The sequence below is a fragment of the Pongo pygmaeus genome, chromosome 19, assembly GCF_028885625.2.
Source record: "Pongo pygmaeus isolate AG05252 chromosome 19, NHGRI_mPonPyg2-v2.0_pri, whole genome shotgun sequence".
NCBI lineage: Eukaryota > Metazoa > Chordata > Mammalia > Primates > Hominidae > Pongo > Pongo pygmaeus.
In genome coordinates, this window is record NC_072392.2 from 8,832,536 (window position 1) to 8,852,873 (window position 20,338).

Genomic DNA, 20,338 nt, shown 5'->3' on the forward strand with positions numbered 1-20,338 from the left:
CAGGATGGTCTCGATCTCCTGACCTGGTGATCTGCCTGCCTCGGCCTCCCAAAGTGCTGGGATTACAGGTGTGAGCCACTGCGCTCGGCCGCTGCAGTTCATAAGTTTTTTAAAAAAGTATTATCAGACAATTCTGGGTGTGTGATTCCAGGTTAGTAGGTTTGTTTTTTCCCCTCATACTTAAAAGATATCATTTCATCATCTCTGGCTTCCATTGTTTCTGTTGAAAGAGAGAGTTCTCAGTTTAATTGTTGCTACTTTGAAGATAAAGTGTATTATTTTCCTCTGTCTTTAATATTTTCTCATTACTTTTTTCTTTAGAAGTTTGACAGTAAGGGGTGTGTGTGTGTGTGTGTGTGTGTGTGTGTGTGTGTTTAAGAAAAAAAACTAAACTCCAGATTGTATTGGGATTTTACCAGTTTTTGGATTAACGTTTCAGGATTCAAGCCAGTGTCCACTGCTTAGTTTTCAGGTTTACTCCATCTCTTTTTGTCTGTTTCTCAGTCTTTCCTTGTTTTTCATGACACTAAGAGAGTACTGGTCAGGTTATCTGGTCCCATAGTCTGGGTTTATATGATGTTTTCTTCTCTTGATTAGACTGGAGTTATGGAAAGAACATCAAAGGTAAAGTGCACTTCTCATGTGATTTTGTTTTTTTCTTGTGTGGAGATTCCTGTGTCAAAATTCCTGTGTGAAATTTGCTGGGTTTGTTAAGTCTGTGGGTTGATGTGCTTCATCAATGTTAGCAAATTATTGGCAGAAGGAATATTGTTCCCGTTCCAGGCTCCATTCCGAGGAGGCATCGAATGTCTCTGCTTGCCTCTCATGCTGGTCCGATGTGTCTGAAAGACTAACTAAGCAGATCTGCACCCATCCTGCAGCTTGGAGTCAAGCCACTCTGAACCCAGCCTAGATCAGGTGGTCCCTAGATGTCCTCTAGATGCATGAACAAGAACAAATGATTGGAGACTTAGTCCCCTGAATTGAAGCTATGCTTCATTGTTTGAAACAGCCAGCTGATGCAGAGCTGGAACAGCTCACAGTTCTTTCTCCCTCCATCCTGAATAGTGTTCTGGGAACCTGGTACTTACCTCCCTCTCCCAAGCCACAGGTGTCCTCTACCATCCCTCCACTTCTTCTTCTCTCCTTCCTTATCACCCAAGTCTAAAGGCAATCCCAGATCCAGAGGGCCATTATTGAGCTCTCTTCCCCTCCTCTCAGCTGCATGGTAGGTCCGGGATCCACTGTGCCACCCATCCACAGCAACAGCCTCAGGCCCGTCCCCTCCCTGGGGCTTGGGGTACAGGAAACAGATGGATATATGGGTATACATTTCTCAAGTGAAGTGGCACAGGAAACCCAAATGTTGAGTCCTTAGGTGTAGGATTTTTTGTTCTGTGGGTCAGTGAGTATGATGAGGCTTAAGCAGAACAGTACTGGGGAAAATTTTCACCCAAATATATTTTCTATAGGGTGGAAAATTACAAAAAGAGAAATAAAACAATCCCCTATGAAGCTTCTTTCTGGTATCAATAAAATGATTTATATAAACTGTCCAACTAGCAGGTGTCATGCAGCAAAGTAACTATTGGTCATTAAATATATGACAAATCAAGTTTTATTTGACAATAATATTAAATTCCACTCATTAGTTCCTGGACATCTGTTGATCATGTAATAAGACAACCTGCCCATACAGCAAAAAAGTATTGAAGATACATTGCCCTCCACTCTTCCGGAGCTTAGAGCAAGAACAGACATTAAGACAGGGGAGAGACGGCCAGGCAAGGTAGAAGCTGGCTCTGTCCACGTCTCTCAAGTCATGAGTACTCTGGGCTGGAATTTCATGTAAGGCCTTTTGGGCATAATGAATTAGGAGGAGGGGAAGAGGGACTTTGTGAGGGATACAGCTCATGCTTCATGGCTACTTTCTCCACATCTATCAGTCCAGATCCTCGTCTTGACTTCTGCCCTATCTCTCTAGTCCATGTTTGCTTCCAGCTTCTTAAACCACTTCAAGCTGGTTGCTTTGAATTTCAGACTCTCATGTCCTATCCTAGGCTGACCATTTCCCATGCACCAGTCCCATTTCCCCTGAGTCCGGCACTAAGCTCTGTGAGGCCAGTCACTCCATCCTCTGTTCTGGGATCTTGCCCAGGTGCCAGAAGAGTGCCAGTGAACTTGTGGGTATGGAAGATTGTGCACACAAAGAGTGAGATGGGAGTGGGAGGGCCAATCTGATACAGAAGGGGGTGAAGGGTAGGGCCCCTGAGCAGCCCACCCCTTACCCTGACGAAGGCAATCCTCCTCTGGAATGTCTCTTCCCCCTTCAGTCTGGGTTCTGCCTCAGCCACGAATTGGGAAGGAGTGAGGAACATCCCAACGGCGGTGAGAGTATCCCAGTGACTCCAAACAGGAGGAATCGGTGTTCAGAAAGTCAGGCACTAAGCTTTACTGAGCACCTACTGGGAGCTCGGCACTGGGCTAGGTGCCTTGCAGACAATTTAACCTTTTAAGGATGTCTTATTTCCACCCCAACTCTCTACTCCATTTTAGTGCTGGGGAAATGGAGGCTTAAAGTTAATTAACTTCCTCTAGTGATTTAGCTAGAACCGAGCTGCTACTGAATTTAAGCGTATCCTGTCTTCCAAAAATCTCAGATCCAAAAAGGAGATCAAGAGGGAATCTGTGCTGGGTTCTGAGAGTAGACAGGTCCAGCATTCGTGCTGTTTTTCTGGAGACTCAGGAAACTTGAGAGAAATTGTTGGGGTGTGTGTGTGTGTGTGTGTGCGTGCGCATGCATACATGCATGTGTGTGTGTTTGGAGGGAGAGGTGGTCTTGAAGTAGAGAAATGTTTCATTCACATTTCAATCACCTGAGCCCCACAGGGGAGGGGACTGAACTCCAGACATATGGGGTCCTCAAGTCTTTGACAAAGTAAGGCGTAGGCTCAGCCAAGGTTGAGAGAAAAGGCCCAAGCCATCCCCCTGAGCACCAGAGCCTCAGATCTTCCTTCTAGAAAGGATCCTAGACCATGCTAGTGGTCCCGGACTTCAGAGGTCAATTTACCCATCCTTCTCCTTCTACTGCGAGGAATCTAAGAGGCTATGGGGTCTGGCCCTTCTCTCCCTGATAGCTATTCCTTTCCCCGAAACCTGAGGCCCCAGAAACCCTCTACTCCCAGCCCCTGCTCATTGCAGGACCCACAGTGAGACTCTGGCTCTGCACAGGGCCATTCAGTTCTCCACAGAGAGGGACTGTCTGGGAGGCGTCGCCGAGGAGGTTGCCCCAGGGCTTCTGTCCAGTCTGGCACTGGGCCCACACTAGGGCAGAGCTCCACTGAAAGTCATGATGGGCAGGCAGAGAAGGGAGCAGAGATCAGGCGCGGCCTGGGCCGGCAGGTCAGGAGGCGTCTGGGGTGGCGAGCAGAGGTTGCTCTTCTCCGGCTTGTAGCATGGTGAGACCTCACATCTGTGCAGCAAGGCAGGGGCCAGGGATCAGAGCAGGCCCCCATCCCTCCAGCTCCTTCCAGGCCTCTGGGTTGGTGGGAGCAGAAACTGCTCCCCTCCCTGGGACCCCCCCTTCCTACCTGACTACACTCTGCAGGATCTTTCTCTCATCCTGGTCCAGGCATACAGCAAAGGGGCAGCTGTTGGAGCCGATGATCTGCACCTTGTCCACTTTGATCTGCGATGTGCTAATCTGGAAGGAAGGCCCAGGTCAGCCCCGAATCCCTGGCCATCCAACACTGCCAGCCCCTGGCAGTTCCTTATCTCAGAACTGCCCATCCACTTCTAGGGGTGTGGGAGGGCAGGGGTTTGTCTGGCCGCGCTCCAGGGTTAATGGCCAGGTCACGGGAGGGAGCCTGAGGCCTCCCTCAGCCCCTGCCTCCTCTGCAGCATCTGGAAGAAGCAAGTGCCTCCTAAGGAGACTCTGCCCTGCCTGCTGCCCTCATCGGAGCAGCCCCAGGTCCCCTGATCCAGAGCCTGCTTTCTTTGGTCTCAGAGTCTTAGGACTCTCCTGGCACCCACCCCACAACTTTTCCACATACACGCGTCCTCTCACAGGGCACCCCTACCTCCCCGACACCCCACAACACTCCACACCTGTGTGCATCCCCAAATCACACCCCTCACCCTGCCTCTCCTCCCTTACCTCTCCTCTCTCTCTCTCACACACACACACACGTATGTACACACATGGACGTACATGTGCACACATGCACGCACTTACATGTGCACACACACATACACACGTACGCACATGCATACTCCAATAAGTCTCTTGAGGGTATGGCTGGAAGGGGAGGGAAGCCCGTACCTGGTTAAAGCCCTTCTTGGATTTGGAGTTCTGCCTTTTTACCACTTCTGTCAGGTTTAGCGTCAGGGCCTCCATGCTGGAATCTGAAGGGCAGGGACACTCAGGCCAGGCTCAGAGCACCTCCCTACTGCCCACCCCACCCTGACCACGCCACTCACCCAGCTCCTCCTGCTTCCGGCAGGCCTTGTTGAGGTTCACGGAGGTACAGACCTTCTCCAGGTTGCTCCAGCGGCTTCGTCCACTGATGGCCCCCTGGAAATGCAGCGTAGCCAGACCCTCTGAGTCCAGAGGCCCCCGTGCCTGCCGCCTTCTCTTTGAAGGCCCATCAGTGACAGGGGGTTGCCTCTAGTTAGCATATCCCCAGAAAGCTCTCTCTTATTCACCAGGGCCCCTGTACCACCCTGGATAGACCTGGATGACTCCAGGGAAGAGCTCACGTCACTGGCTTGGTCTAGGGGTCGGCAGTCTCTGTGACCAGGTTGGAAGGTACAAGAGCTGAGAGCAACCACAGGGGTGGTCCTGAGGCTCTCCTGCCGGGCCCAGAGTGAAGAAGGGTTGGGCCCACAGACATGTTGTTTCTGGCAGAGCCAGACCTGAACCCCCTCTTCAAGTCTTTGTGTGAATGTCTCTGTCATCAGGGACCTCCATGTTGTTAAACCCAAGAACACTTCTTGGTCCTCAGCTTACTTGACCTTATAGTTCACCGCTCTCCCCTCCTTGAAAACCTCTCCTGGGCTTTCGTGATGGCACCTTCCTGGTTTTTCTAGCACCTCTCTGGCTGGTACTTCTCTGCTTTGCTGGATCGCCGCCCTCTGCCCACCATTACATCATGAAGGGCTCAAGTTTCTCCCCTTGGTCCTCTGCTCTTTGTATTCCCTGCTTGCCCCCTTCAGGAATCTCCTCCGTGACCTTTTTCCATTAGCAGCTGTCCACCCATCTTCGTATTCACCACAAAGTCAGGCCTGTTCAGCCAGCCGTCTATTCTCACTGTCTCCTTATACCTCTCAAGGCCTCTCAACCTCAATAATATGCCCCGATCCAAACTCAGGATCTTCCCCGACTGGACCTGGGCGTCTTCCTGTGGTCCCCCCCTCCGAGAAGATGGTGCTGCCAGTCACAGAGGAGTGACTCCAGGAGTCTGGCCTCTCCTTTCCTAACCCATCCAGAGCCCTGCTGATTACATCACTCACATCTGTCTCCCATTCCTTTCCAGCTCCGCCACCACTACCCTAGTACAGGCTGCTGCCCTCATTTCTCTTCTGGACCATGGCAGCAGCCTCCTAACTGGCCTTCCCGCATCATTTGTGGACACTTCCTATCTCTCCTCCACAGAGCTGCCAGAGGGCGCTTCCAAGCCTCAGATATGATCATGTCACAGGCATTCCCAGCCCCACCACAAACGTAAGCCCCCTTAATGGATATCCACTGCTCTTAGGACCAGGATAAAATTCCTTTCATTGGGTTGGGCATGGTGGCTCATGCCTGTAATCCCAGCACTTTGGGAGGCCAAGGCAGGTGGATCACAAGGTCAGGAGTTCGAGAACAGCCTGGTCAACATGGTGAAACCCCGTCTCTACTAAAGAAACAAAAAATTAGCTGGGTGTGGTGGCGGGCACCTGTAATCCCAGCTACTCGGGAGGCTGAGGCAGGACAATTTCTTGAATCAGGGAGGCAGATGTTGCAGTGAGCCAAGATTGTGCCATTGCACTCCAGCCTGAGAAACAGGGCGAGACTGTGTCTCAAAAAAAACCCCAAAAAACTCCTTTCATCACAATCAAGGCTCTTGGTGTGCTGGTCCCCCCATTTCTTTAGCCTCACCTCGGCGTCATGTTCCTACTGGCTGTCTCTGCTCTAGCCCAGGGGTCTTCTTTCAGAGTGCTTGGAGGTGTCCACACTGCCTCCCACCACAGGACCTTTGCACATGCAGTTCCTGCTGCCGTGAGAGCACTCACCTGTCTTCTCAGCCTAATTAACTCCTGCTTTTCCCTCCAACATTAACTCAGGTCCCTTCTCAAGGAAGCCTTCACTACTAACTCTCCTGACTGGGTTCAGTTTGCCACTTAGGAACATCCCGTGTCCCTCTCCTTCATCCGTGTGTCACAGTTGTAATTTTACATCGTGTGCATCATCTACCAACGCCTACCACCCACTCCAGGGGGTCAGCAGGTCTCCTGGGACCACGTCTGTCCTTTGTTCACTCTTAGGAAGGCTCCAGGGCCTAGAACAGTGCCTGGGCTGTGGAAGATGTCTAGCAAGCACCTGGCATGTGGCTGCAGTGAGTGTCGGTGCCTCCTGCCCACCTCCTTCACTGCCAAACGCACCGCAGCCCCAACACCACCATCCATCTGCTGTTTTATTGCTTTGTCATCACTTGCCGCTCTCTGGAATTATCTTGGCTATTTCTTTGTTTCCTTGTTTCTTGTCTGTCTCCCTCCTCTAGACAAGCTAAAGTGAGGCCTAGGCTTCCCTGCTCAACCCTTCTTTTCCTCTGCCCAGCACAGAGGCAGCACGAGTAGGTGCTAAGAATATCTTTGGAATGGCCGAAGGAAGAAAGCGAAGGAGGCAGGAAAGAAGGAAGGAGCCCACCTGTGAGGCCAAGCTTCTCTCAGCCTGGACCTTGGGATGCGACCTGCTCAGAGAAGTCATGTCTTCTGGCATGTCATGGACAGCCCTCCACCTCCCCACAACTCTCCTCTTCCTTTCTCACGCCAACCCACCTTGCACGCAGCCTGCCAGGCACACTGGCCCCCCCGAGACCCTGGCTTCTCCCTCAAGTGCCTCTGGAAGGCTTCCTTTGCCCCCTCTCAGCCCCAGCCCTGTAGCCAGGCCCAGCAGACCCCTACCCCTGGGCTGCTGCTGAGCGCATTCAGGTGGGGTCAGAGAACATGGTGGGAGAGAGGCTTTGGAGGCCAAGAAGCACAGAGATATCCACTCCCTCCCCTCTCTGCTTCTCTCAGCATCCAGGGGAGCCTGCTGCGGCCTTCCAGTGTAAAGACTGGGGCCCAGGAACACACGAGTCCAGCTCTGGGCCCAAGCTCTCGCGGAGGAAGGATCAGCAGCAGATCCTGGAGGGGAAAGAGCCCCGGCACGGGTCTTACCTTGCTGTAAATAATCTGTAGTGTTAGAGGAACAGCCTCCCGGTCGCCATCGATGCCCAGCCGCTTGCTGCCAGGACCTGTGCCACACACAGACAGACCCTTCACTCCCTCTGGCTTCCCGGGCTCCTCACGAACACAGTGGCCTTGCCTCCCTGGGCCTTACCTCCCCATCCGCTACCACGTGGACCGTGACTCCCTAGGGATCTGTCTCACCAAGGCTCTGCTCTCTCTCTGGCTCCACCTCCCGGGGATCTCCACCTCCTCAGTGACCCCATCACTCCAGGGCCCCATCTCTGCTGTGATCACACCTTCCCAGGGTCCTGCCTCCCCAGGGCCCCACCTTCTGGGTAACCCTGCCTCCCCAAGGCCCCACCTACCGGGCAACCCCGCCTCCCCATGGCCCCGCCTCCTAGGTAATCCCGCCCTCCCATGGCCCCGCCTCCTGGGTAACCCCGCCTTCCCGTGGCCCCACCTCCTGTATCCCTGCCTCCCCAGGGTCCCGCCTACCGGGTCACCCAGCCTCCCCATGGCCCCAACTCCTGGTAACCCCGTCTCCCCAGGGCCCACCTCCTGGGTAACCCTGCCTCCCCAGGGCCCACCTGCTGGGTGAGCCTGCCTCCACCTGGCCCGATCTCCCATGTAACCCTCCTTCCCATGGTCCCGCCTCCCGGTAACTCCGCCTCTCCATGGCCTCGCCTCCTGGGTAACCCCGCCTCCCCAGGGCCCTGCCTCGTGGGTAACTCCACCTTCCCATGGCCCTGCCTCCCAGTAACCCCGCCTCCCCAGGGCCCCACCTACCAGGCAACCCCACCTCCCCATGGCCCCGCCTCCTGGGTAACACCGCCCTCCCATGGCCCCACCTCCTGGGTAACCCCGCCTCCCCAGGGCCCCGCCTCCTGGGTAACTCCACCTTCCCATGGCCCTGCCTCCCGGTAACCCTGCCTCCCCAAGGCCCCACCTACCGGGCAACCCCGCCTCCCCATGGCCCCGCCTCCCGGGTAATCCCGCCCTCCCATTGCCCCGCCTCCTGGGTAACCCCGCCTTCCCGTGGCCCCACCTCCCGTATCCCTGCCTCCCCAGGGTCCCGCCTACCGGGTCACCCAGCCTCCCCATGGCCCCACCTCCTGGTAACCCCGTCTCCCCGGGCCCCACCTCCTGTGCAACCCCACCTTCCCATGGCGCCACCTCCCAGGTAACCCCACCTCCACAGAGCTCCGCGCTTCGCGTCCCAGGCCCCGCCTCCCCGCCTGTCTCTGCTCAGGCAGTACCCACCCGACGCCTTGATGGCACGTGTGGCAGCGGAGTGACCCAGCTCCAGGGAGTGGATGAAGATCTCTGTCGTCTTCTCCCCAGTGATGAAGGTCAGCTGGAGAGGGCAGGAGCATGTACATCAGTGTGAACCTTCTGGAGGGGCCCATTCGGCTCCTCCAGCATAGACCTGCTGGCTGTCCCGGGGCAGGGGTGGGGACTTGCAGGCCTGGCAGGTGGGGAAGAGGCGGTGCGGGGCAGGGAGGCCTTACCTCGGTCTGATAGACTTGCAGCAGCACCGGTCTGGCGGCAAAGCGGCAGTAGTATAGTAGCATGTCGGCCAGGATGGGCAGCTGGGTGGGGGAGCCCTCCAGGGCCTGGGCTTCAGCCTTCAGGGACTGCTGTGGCCAGAGGGAAGGGGCAGCCAAGCCAGATGGGTGGGTGGATAGATGGTAAGAAAGAGCAAGAATTAGGGAGGAAGAGAGAAGAGAGACATAGAGGCAGCCAGCCAGGGGGAGCTGGTGAGGTGGAAGCAGGAAGCAGGGGAGGGCCGGCGCCCAGCCTCCATGCCCCTCATCTGAGCCACTGGCCTCCAGGGAGGCTTCTGGCTCAGCCAGACAAAGGCGGGAGTTGAGGAAGGGGGCTGAAATCTGAGGTCCCCCGGACCCTTCTGAGGGCCCTCCTCCATCACTGCAGTGACCCCAGCTCTTGCCCTCAGTGTCCTGAGTTCAGGCTCAGTCCTGCTTCTCACCCACACTCCCTGATCTTTTCCAAGAGGGCCCAGGTCCTCCATGGGGGCCTCAAGCTGGATTCCCTAAATTCAGGACCTTCTAAGTGAGGCTGGGTGACTGCAGCCAGTGGGCCCTGTTCTGCAACCACGGGGGCCACTTACCTGGCACAGGACTTCAGGGGGCAGGTGCATGAGGCCCAGTACATTGCGCTCATACCAGGGGTCCAGCATGCCGAGGTAGTGGGAGATGTCATTGGTGCTCTCCTCCCATGGGGTGGTGCCCAGCTCCTAGGGCAAAGGACAAGAGTCATTCCCAGCTCCCCAGGAGGCCTGCCCATCCTAGCCCCAGGGCCTTGGATGGCACCTGCAGCCCCAAGCTGAGCTCCTTGGGGAAGTATGACAACTTGCAGTCTTTGTCGTATGGCAAAATGTCATGTCCAAGTGCAGGGCTTGAGGGCCAGGCAAGGGGAGGTGCCCTGTCAACACAGGTGCTTGCTTTCCATGACTTCCAATCGGCTTCCTTCAGGTAGCCAGAACTACTTTCCCGCCCCATTGGCCCAGGCTGGGGACATACTCCAGGGCTGGCGTGCCTAGGGGAGTCTGCCGGGGGTGAGGGCGTCTGGCTCCGAGGGGGTGGACAGGCACCAGGGCTGGTCCCGTGACTTCGCTTCACAGGCACGTAGAAGAACTGAAGTTTGAAGAACCGTGCGAGGAGTGGGCAATTGTTCTCCAGCCGCCTGGCAAGAAGAAGATGGTGAGAAGGGGGCCGAGCATGATGGCTCATGCCTGTAATCCCAGCATTTTGGGAGGCCGAGGTGGGTGGATCACCTGAGGCCAGGAGTTCAAGACCAGCCTGGCCAACATAGGGAAACCCCATCTCAACATAGGGAAACTAAGACAAAAAAAAAAAATTAGTCAGGTGTGTGGCGTGCACCTGTAATCCCAGCTACTCGGGAGGCTAAGGCACGAGAATCGCTTGAACTGGAGAGCCAGAGGTTGCAGTGAGCCGAGACCATGCCACTGCACTCCAGCCCGGGCAACAGAGCAAGACTCTGTCTCAAAATAATAATAATAATAATAGTAATAATAATAATAATAATAATAATAAATAAGGGAACTTTTGGTTCCTCTGGGGCTCTAAGCCTCAGGCCCCAGATTCCACCAGCACAACAACCCTGTTACCCAGGGCAGAGCGATGCCCCCCATTACGTCTCTTACCGAAGGTTGCTATACGCCCGGGCCACCTTCCCTGAAATCCGATCGGAGCCAAAGACCACAACACGTAGCGTGGAAGCCTTGGGATCCTCATCTCCACTCAGGAAGGGGCGGCGGCGCTGGGGGCGTGAAGCGGGGGCCAGAAGCCAGCTGGGCAGCTGGGTACCGAGTTTGGGCTGGGGCAGGGAGCAGGAGCGCTGGGCCCGGGAAGGGGGCGATACTGGTTCGTCCAGGGGGCTGCAGAGGCTCCCTGCCCGCCTCAGGGGCAGGGCCGTGTCCGAGCTGCCCTCCAGGCTCCGAGAGTCCCTCCGCAGTACCAGCTGGCTGGTGCTCTTGAAGAGTTTATAGATCCTGATGAACTTCTGCCCAGGCCTGCGGTGGCCTCGGCGTTCCTGGCTGCCACGCCTCCAGGGCCACTCGGAGGAGCTCTCCTCGCTGTCCTCCACATAGCCGCTGTCCATGCCATCCGAGAGGCCTGAGACAAAGGAAGTCAGCAGATGGCGCGAGAGGGCCGGCCCTGAGGCCTGGGAGGATGCAAGGGACAGGGTGGAGTCGTGGGACGCCAAAGAGCTGGTGGAGAGCAGGGAATCTCTCTCGGCACAGTGCCCGTCAGTTTCCAAGTCCTCCTCCTCCTCCTCCTCCTCCTCCTCCTCCTCCTCCTCTTCATCATCTCCCAGGATCCCTGGCTGGAGCAGCTCCTGTTCCTTGAGCAGGATTTCCTTCAGGATGTCTGCAGGGAAGCAAGGCCAACACTGTCTGGGTGTCTGGGCCCCGGATCCCCTTCTCTATTCCCTTTGGAGGGGAGACAGCAGAAGGACTCAGATCCAGCCCAGGACTCCTAGCACTGCCCCCTGCTCTGCTTAGAGCCTGCTCAGGTGGGAGAGCTTTGGGGACAGGGTGGGAGCTGCACGGACCCAGGACCAGAAACACAGCTCAGACAGTGTGGGGCATGGGTGTCACCAGGGCCCCGGCTCCTTACCAAAGCTGTCCTGGCTCCAGCTGTAGGTGTAGCACCGGGCGACAGGGATGGGGATGGTATGGAGCTTCCCTGGTTTTGCAGTGTCTGTAAGGACAGGGAGGATAGGAGAAGAGGGCTGGGAAGAGGCCTTGGAGATTGGCCAGTCCAGTCCCCTTGCCTTGGAGAAGAGACCAGAGATGGGACAGGATCGGCACAAGGATGCGTAGCTGGATAGGCTGAGGCTGAGTTACAGCCAGGGTGCCAGGCTCCCAGCCAGAGGCCCCTCTTTCAAGAACACCATGTAGATGGCATGCCCTTTATGAGCTGTGCGAACGTGGCCAAACCACAACCTCTGAGCCTCATTTTGCAATGTGCCCATGGGAGAATAATAGTACTAGCCCAGAAGGTTTTTATGAGGAATATTGTAACAGGGAATGCTAATGATTCCTCAAAATCTGTGCTCCCTTCTATGGTACTGGAATTGTAGAGAGGATGTTTCCCAGGCTCCTTTGGGGCAAGATGTGGCCACATGACCGAGGTGGGCTCAAAGGAACATGAGTGGAAGTGATGTGCCCAGCTTCTGCATCACCTTCCACAGAAAAGCCCAGCCTTTGCCCTCGTAAGCACTCTCTTTTCCTCTTCCCACAAGCTGCCATCATGATGGCACCCCCACCCTGCCCCTATAGATAAGAATGACAGACACCCTAGGGGATGGCGGATCAGTGAGATGCTGAAGAAGCTGAGTCCCTGAGTGACTGTGTGGAGCAGAGCCACCAGGCCCGCCTGGACCGTGCACCTTGGGACCTAGAATAGGCTATGGGGAATGTGGGAGAACCTCATTCTCCCAAGAGCCTCACCTAACACCCCAGGGAAGCCAGCTTTTTCTCCCACCGCCTGCAGCTTGGTCCTGAGCCACCGTCGGGCCTCTGCAGCATCCCCGATGCCAGATGCCAGCTCCTGTGCCTCTGCGGTCTCCGTGAAGATGTCCTCAAGCTCTGCCAGGGTCTTGGCCTGAAACCCCAGGAGGAGATGGGCTTTGCTCCTGGACCGTGAGCTAGCTGTCCACCTGTTCCAGTTCCTAGCTTCTTACTGAGGGAGGCAGTGATCTGTCCCCTCCCAGCCTCATCACCCATCTCCTACCCACAGCTGGCCAGGCAGCCAGGCCTCTCCCTGCCCTTCCGTTCTCAGGAAATGGTCAGGAGAGAAAGGACCAGAGCCACGGCACTGCAGTTAGGAGGGACTTCAGCACTCCTCACTGTACCCCATAGAGGGGAAGGAGCCTGTGCAGGGTGACACAGCCAGGCCTAGATGCCAGGTCTTCAGCCCAAAGCTCATTCTCATTCTTATGGCATATGCCATCTTCTGAGGCACCAGTTATCAGCACCCAGTCGTACTGCCCAGGCTGCCACCCAGCTGGTCAGGATCCAGCACGCCAGAAACACCCTCTACGAGGCCAGCCCTCCAGCCACCACCCTGCCATGTCACCTGGGTGCAGGAGACTAGTGTACCCTGGAAACCGTGGCTGAGAAGAAGCAGGGAGAGGGCGCTACCTCTTCGGAGAGGTGCTCCACCAGAGCCCCAGGCCCCAGATACATACCTGTAGCCTACAGTGCAGGCCCGGGACGTCACAGTGGGCCCCAAAGGTGGCCTGGAAGGCGTGCAGGAGCAGGGTGGTGTAGGCACTGTGAGGCGAGTGTCCGGGGGTGCTCAGCTTATTGGCTACAGCGAGGAACTCGGCCTGCACTTCCACTGGGTTCAGCAGCAGCACGGTGCTGGGGACACAGGGGACTGGCTATGGCACCCAGGGGTGGGCACATGCCACGGCGCAGCCACCCCCCTCGTGCCTGCTGGTGCTCAGCTCCACTGAGGCCAGGGCCTCCTCAAGCCCAGGCAGAGCTCGAGGAGGTGACCACAGGAGGCCAGGACAGAAGCAACAGCTCCAGGGCCCAGGTTTCCAGGGGAAAGCGTAGGGTTCACTGCTGAGTATTTTTCAGCTGTTGTTTTCAAAGATCTTTTCAAAATTGAACTGAATTCTTTAAAACTAAATTTACTTAATTTTTATATAAACATTTTTTCCTATGAGACAGCTGAGCGGATGCAAGATTACTCAAATGAGGATCATATTTTAGGCAAGGTGACTTGAAGCCAAGCAACCAGGTTTCAGGGGGAGCCGGACAGCGATGTGGTGCTGTGCAGTGTGGTCTGGGGTGAGCGGGGCATGAAATTCCTCATGGCGTGGGGCTGCTTCTGCCCAGAGGAGGGGGTGCCAAGTCAGAGTGCATCTTCTTCCTGCGCTTATGACGGACACCTTTTCTCATCAGCCCAAAGCCGTGATACAGGTTTTCATTGGCTGGGAGGGGAGCGTGTGCCCGGCCACTGCTACCTCCCTTCCCGATGGACACCCAGATTCCCTCTTGGTGCCAGTGTTTACATTTCTTTATTATGGAAACTTTCTCTCTCTCTCTCTTTTTTTTTTTCTTTTTTTTGAGATGGAGTCTTGCTCTTGTCGCCCAGGCTGGAGTACAGTGGCACGATCTCGGCTCACTGCAAGCCCCGCCTCCCGGGTTCACACCATTCTCCTGCCTCAGCCTCCCAAATTACAGGATCCCGCCACCACGCCCGGCTAACTTTTTTTTTTTTTGTATTTTTAGTAGAGATGGGGTTTCACTGTGTTAGCCAGGCTGGTCTTGAACTCCTGACCTCGTGATCGACCTGCCTCGGCCTCCCAAAGTGCTGGGATTACAGGTGTGAGCCACTGCACCTGGCTATTATGGAAACTTTCAAACATACCCCAAATTAAAAGAATCGTGGGCTCTGAGGCGCTGATCACTGTGTTTACAGTTAATGCACAGCTGTTCTCACTTCCCCCATGCAAACCCCTCCATCACTGCATGACCTCGAAGCAAATTCGAGCCATCGTGGCTTTGTATCCATAAATGCCTTAGTAGGAGCTGCGTGTGATGGCTCTTGCTCTCTCGATTCCACACTGCATTTAAACCCAGTGCAAAGGAGCACCATGCAGAGCAGCATTCCCTCCAGGCTCTGGGGACGTCGGTGCCCGGGGACAGGGCAGAGACAGGACTAGTCTCTGTCAAAGTCCCCATCATTTGGGAAGAAACTAACTTTGATTTCTCTGTCTGTAAGAAAAAGGAGGTGGCTTGCACAAGCAGCCCCTTACAACCTTGTAACGAGCCCAGCCAAGCCCCTGCCCTCACCAGCTTGCATAATTTCTCTCCCGAAGAATTTATCATCATTCTCAATTTACAGATAATGAAAGTGAGACCGTCTCCCAACTGTAAGCTCTTTCTACAAATCTCTCGTTGCCTCACTTCCCTTATGTGAAAAATCCCTTTCTCATGGGGTTAACGTGAGGATTAAATGAGTCAGCACATGTAACCATGCTTAGAATGGTGCCTGGAGTCTGAATAAGGGTCTAAAAGGCTTTGATGATTCTTCATCAGCCCACCTGCCCCAGCTCCCCCAGAGGAATCTTATTTACTTACTAAACTACAACATTTTAGCATCCTTTCCCTCTGTCTCAACATCTGTGATTTTGTTTGTGTTTGTTTTTACCTAGAGGGAAGTGAAGAAGTGTTGCTCAGGGGAGTGAGTGGGAAGTGAACCCCTGGGGCTGGGAATGGGGAGCGCCGGGGGCCTATAATTTCTGGGGTGGTGAAGGCCGGGGTCCCTGGGCTCCCAATATGTCAAGGCGAGATAGCACCCAACTCTTCCAGACCTGCAGAGGGTCCTCCTAATGGGCACCCCCTCTCTAGTGATTTTCAAACTGCAGGTCAGGACACAGGAGCGGGTAATGAAATCATCTGGGCAGCCAAATTTGTTTCTTAAATGAAATAAAATAGAACAGCGCTCATCCTATGTAACCAGGATACATTTCATTTCAGCTGTGTGTGTGTGTGTGTGTGTGTGTATGTGTGTGTGTGTATACCAGGCTGTCATATAAAATGGATTTTTCTTATAGGTCCTGGTCAAAAAAGTTTGGAAACACTGTTTTAGTAACAGACAGAAGGAGATTGTGGAAATATCATGGGCTTCTGAATAAGCCTGAGGGTTAAATTCTGATTCGTACCCTTGCTCGTTGTGTGACCTTGGGGAAGTTGCTTGACCTCTCTGACCTCCAGTTCCTCATCTGAAAATAATGAAAGTGGGGGAACTGTGTGTCTAACACCTGGCGTAATTGATGCAGACCTCTTTAAGAATCTGGTGAAAGACCCTCAGCCTAGAAAAACACACCTGGACACAAAATATCACCAGCAGTGCCGGGGGGTTCCCAGTTCCCTGGAAGCCTGTTTGTTGCTGGCTGGGGTGGACAGGGGGTGGGAGCACTGGATGTTTGAGTGGGGGAGGAGGGTGAAGGTGGAACAGTGCAGGGGTCCCAAACTCCCTCCCCTGTTTCTCTGTCCCCCAAGAGCACTCACACGGTGGAGCTGCGATGACTCCTGATGGGCAGGCCCTGCTCAGCCCTCACCAGCCTCTGGTAGGAGATCCCTGTAGGCCAACAAGAAAAGAGTTCATGGGCTGGTCAGTTCTTTCAGCATCGTCCTTGTGCCTCGTGGTGAGCCAAGCACGGGACAATCAGGTTGGAAGTTCCCGGATGGAGCTCAGGAGAACCTGCAGAGGAGCTGTTCTGTGGACCCTCCAGGGTGCCTAGCAGTTTGCTTCCATGCATCCTTTTGCACCTCACAAGTCATATCCCCACCTCCACCTCCAACACCAAAACTCGGTCCTGGGCCTCGCTGTCCTCTGGATTCCCGTGGCCTCTCTGACTGCCCTCCCTTCCTAAGAGATTTCCACTCTCGTGTCTCAGGTCCCGGCTCCAGGCTTGGAGGCAGCCTAGCTGGAGAGAAAGAGATCCAGGGTGAGAGCCCGGGTCGGAAGCCTGAGTTCTATTCCAGCTCTTCTGCGTGGCCTTGGCCAGGTCACTTTAGCCCTGGGCCTCAGTTTCTCCCGGGAAGGGCCAGATTAGATCAGTGGCCTCTGAGGTCTTTAACAGTCTATGATTCCCAGGCCCCACTGTGGCTTGACCAACTTAAAGCTTCTCTCTTCAGAGACTGAGAGGCAGAGCATCGCAGGAGGCAAGAACCTGGGCCCAGGAGGCTGCCGCGTCTTGTGCCGCCGGGCTACTCCTCGGTCCCTGCCGCTGCCCCCTCTCCAGGTCCAGGGTGCCTTCCCGCTATGCCAGGCACCTCTCAGCCCATCCACTTTGCCTCAGCTCCAGCCAGGCAGCGGGTTTCGAGTTTCCCCACCTGCACCTCCCCGTCTCTGCCTGGAGTCCTGAGTCCTCTCAGGGGATCTGGAAGGATTGTGGTCTGGCCTGGCATCCTCCCTGCTCTGAGGCATCTGCATCCCAGGCTCCGCTCCCAGCCCGCATCCCCTTTCTCCCTGGCCCTTCCCCCTCTCTGTCTCCTCTCGCTTCCAAATGCTGAGAAGAAACACACCAAAGGTTTTCCTTTTGTTTCTGCAACTTGACTCCGTTCTGCACAGTAGTTGCTTTACAGGGTGCATTTTCAGTTCTGTTTCCACCATGACAAGGAGAAGAAACAGAAAGCGTGAGTTCACTGCCTCACAGAGCAGGGGCTGGGGACCCAGCGGGGTGGGTCGCCTTCTTGTCATAGCTTGGAAATAGGCCCGGGGCGGTCCCCATCGAGAGCAGGGCCACTCTGAACTGGGACTGAGCTGGGAACCTGCAGGATGTCCCCTCAGAAGTGCAAGTCTGGGGGGCGGGGTGGGGTGGGGTTGGGGTTTAAAGACAGCTATAAATAGAAAGGCTGTGAGGTTCCTTTAGTAAAAGGCAGAAAATTACCATATAATGCTCTTCTAACTTGGGACCTAATTGCTTTGATTTTTGGCCTTTTGTGTGATGTTTACTTTATGTAATCATCGCATAATTAGAAGTTAACGTTTGGTCCATTTTGCCAGGAAAGTCCTTGACACAGTGGCTATTACATCAGGACTTGGGACACCATCTGGTGGCCACTCTCGTGCATTACAGAGAACAGATTCTCACCCGCTCTCCAACCACCTCTACATAGTACCGTAGTTACCGTAGTGGAGACAAACAGATATCCCCCATCTCCCTGACTGTAAAACACATAGACACGCAAAATCTTCTCTTGACCTTATTTCTCTTTTCTTTTACTATTTAATGCTTTTAACAGGTAACCCACACCCGCTGACCCCATTTCTTCACCGCCACTTCTGCCTCCGTTGACCAAGGACATCCAGGCGGTCACACTCCAGGAAGCAGTGGACTGTGACGTCGCTCTCCCTCCACATCAGCTTTCTTCCAACACACCCAGCCATTGGCTTCCAAGCCCTCTGCCCTCCTGGCCCTGCTCTCCTGAAGCTTGGCAATGTTTTCCCCCTCCCCATACCCAACGGCCCAACCTCATCCTCAAGCTGCTTGAACTTTTGTTTTGGAGTGCTTGGTACTCTTGACAACCTTCTCCTTGAAGCTCCTTCATCTCCTCTTGTCTCTAGGATGAGGAGCAGTCTCTAACATCTATATTCGTGTGCCTTAGTCTCATTTTAGGATTGTGCTACAGTTAGAATCAGAAGCTGCTTTGTATAAGCTATATGGACTCCACGGGATTGTTGCTCTATGTGTCCTGTTGCTTTAATGGAGGATATTTAGGAGGATACCTGTGCCTCTTGGCGTACCCTGAACCAGAGAGAGTGATTTTCAGAGTTGTTTGGACGGTGCTGAATATCCAAGGTATCGACAGTTCCCAAGCAGAGCCTATGATCATCAGATAAACTCCCGCCCTCACCCCCAAAACACCGTCAACCCCCTTCCTTGGCCTCTCTTGGTAATGGACCCCCCTGCTTAGCATGGGGTGTGGGGTTTTGGGGTAATTAACTGGTGGGCTGGGGCCTGAGCTGGGAACAAATTAGAAAAGACTATGCAATGTGGAGGAGGCTTTGATAATATAAACTTTTGTACAGACTGACTCCTTTGAGCCTGGCTTAGAGATTGTACTGCCGAGTCCCCATTTGCTGGTGTATGCTGTGAGGTTGGAAATATCTCCCAGCATCCTCCATGGGCTTGGTTTTCACAGTGTTACCTGGTGATGTCAGGGAGGCCATGAATGCTAAGTGGGGTGTGCAATGTCAGTTTCGGGACCACCCTTAACTCCACCCTCCACTCCCCAAACAGGGAGGCTGCGCTGGGGAGCCTCAGATCAACAGACACCTCTTTCCCTTTGATCTTAGATCACACCCTTTCTTGGTCACCTTAGCAGATGGAAACAACTTTCTGAGTTTAGCTTTTTAGATCAAGATTGGTGCAAGGGCTAAACAAAAACCTTGCCTGGGTTGTTCCTGCGTCAGGCCCTAGCAAGTAAGAAATCAAGAGGAGTCACCCCATACAGGCAAAGAATGGGGTGAGTGGGCAGAACACACTCATAGTGAAGGTCAAACTCCTGGCCCAGGTGTCCAAGACCCTTCACCATCAAGCCTTGTTCGCCCATCAAAGCTTCTACTCTTTTTCAAAGTTGCAAATAGATGGGGATTCTGCACAGAACAGCTGACTGTGAAGATCCAGGACACAGGAAAATCACTACATCTGCCATCGAGCAAGCGCTGGTATTAACGACACACGGATAGACAGGTCCATGCTGAGGGTGATGTGGGTACTTGAGCCTGGGGGAGGCAGGCAGCAACCACATCTGTCTCAGTTTCCTCCTACAAGGGGAACACCAAGATTCCACGGAATCAACAGGGTGGAAGCAGGGCCCGGCCCCAACGGCATTGCAATCTCCAAATGAGACTAGGTCAGGTTTGGTTCTCCAGCATCTATGATTAATACCAACTCATGGTGGACAGTTTGACCTACATCATACCCTGAAGCAAACACCAGGCACACTACTCCCCACAGCAGGGTTTCTCTTACACTTCACTCCTCACTGGGGGTCCCATGTACAGCACCTTCCTGCTCCTCATCTCCAGGGTCCTGGACTCCAGAGAGGTTGGAGGAATTGGGGACTCATGGCTGTGGGCCTCAGCAGGGCCTGGGCAGGAAGGTGAAGCATGGATTTCAGGTGAATAAACAAAGGAGGAGAGGACATAAAAAGGGAGGCTTGGAATCCCTGGCCACTGGGAGTCCAGGAGCAGAGAGGTGGAAGGTGAGAAGGAATGTGGCTAGAAAGCCAACAGGAAAATACTGGGGGGAAGGAACCCACTGGGCAGGCCTCCATGGAGGCAGAGGAGATGTGAGTTCTTGGAATAAAAGGCCAGTGCCACCACAAGACATATGCTGCTCTGAACAGGTGCAGTGACCCCACAGAAACACCTGTGGGATGAGGTCTCCAGCTTTGCAGAGCCACTGGGCTTGTGGGGGCGAAGTGAGATGAGACCTTTCATAACACCCTTTCACCACCCTGGTGAGAGTCACCCTAACAGGACCAATCCAGGCCTTATGGGCTACTCTTACAAGTAAGTCCTGTGCTGCAGAGACTTCTAGGCATCTACTCAATATCCATTCCTCATTTTTTTTATGAGTAGGACACTGGGCATTGTACCCAGTTGATGAGTCAATTTCTCAACTTCCCTTGCAGAATGTGTTAGGTGCAACCCCCCTCACCTCCTTCTTTCTGTTAACTGGAAAGTAGACATGATGGCCAGCGCTCCAGTAGCCATCCTAGATCAGGAAGCAACCTTGAAGATGGTGCCTTTTGCTAAAGATGGTGGAGCAGAAAGATGAGAGAAGGCTGGTCTAGGATGTTCATGGGGCCACCATGCCAATGCTGGCC

General features: G+C 54.4%; 1 protein-coding gene across 4 annotated transcripts in view; it reads right to left on the reverse strand.

Moving 5' to 3' along the window:
- Positions 1-1,603: 1,603 nt before the first annotated feature.
- The window catches only part of PIK3R5 (phosphoinositide-3-kinase regulatory subunit 5), a 107,883-nt gene continuing 89,148 nt past the window's right edge, over positions 1,604-20,338 (reverse strand). For 3 of the 4 annotated variants that reach the window (XM_054458276.2, XM_063655372.1, XM_054458277.2), the window contains 14 exons: positions 16,007-16,076; positions 13,168-13,342; positions 12,428-12,581; positions 11,592-11,675; positions 10,616-11,342; positions 9,972-10,134; positions 9,560-9,685; positions 8,940-9,068; positions 8,692-8,785; positions 7,420-7,496; positions 4,480-4,573; positions 4,322-4,404; positions 3,591-3,703; positions 1,604-3,472 (listed from right to left, as the gene is read on the reverse strand). In XM_054458276.2, coding sequence (XP_054314251.2) covers positions 3,325-3,472; positions 3,591-3,703; positions 4,322-4,404; positions 4,480-4,573; positions 7,420-7,496; positions 8,692-8,785; positions 8,940-9,068; positions 9,560-9,685; positions 9,972-10,134; positions 10,616-11,342; positions 11,592-11,675; positions 12,428-12,581; positions 13,168-13,342; positions 16,007-16,076 — 2,237 coding nt within the window. In that variant the 3' untranslated portion in view covers positions 1,604-3,324. The remainder of the gene's footprint in view (positions 3,473-3,590; positions 3,704-4,321; positions 4,405-4,479; positions 4,574-7,419; positions 7,497-8,691; positions 8,786-8,939; positions 9,069-9,559; positions 9,686-9,971; positions 10,135-10,615; positions 11,343-11,591; positions 11,676-12,427; positions 12,582-13,167; positions 13,343-16,006; positions 16,077-20,338) is intronic. The other variant, XM_054458278.2, reaches the window with a different exon arrangement.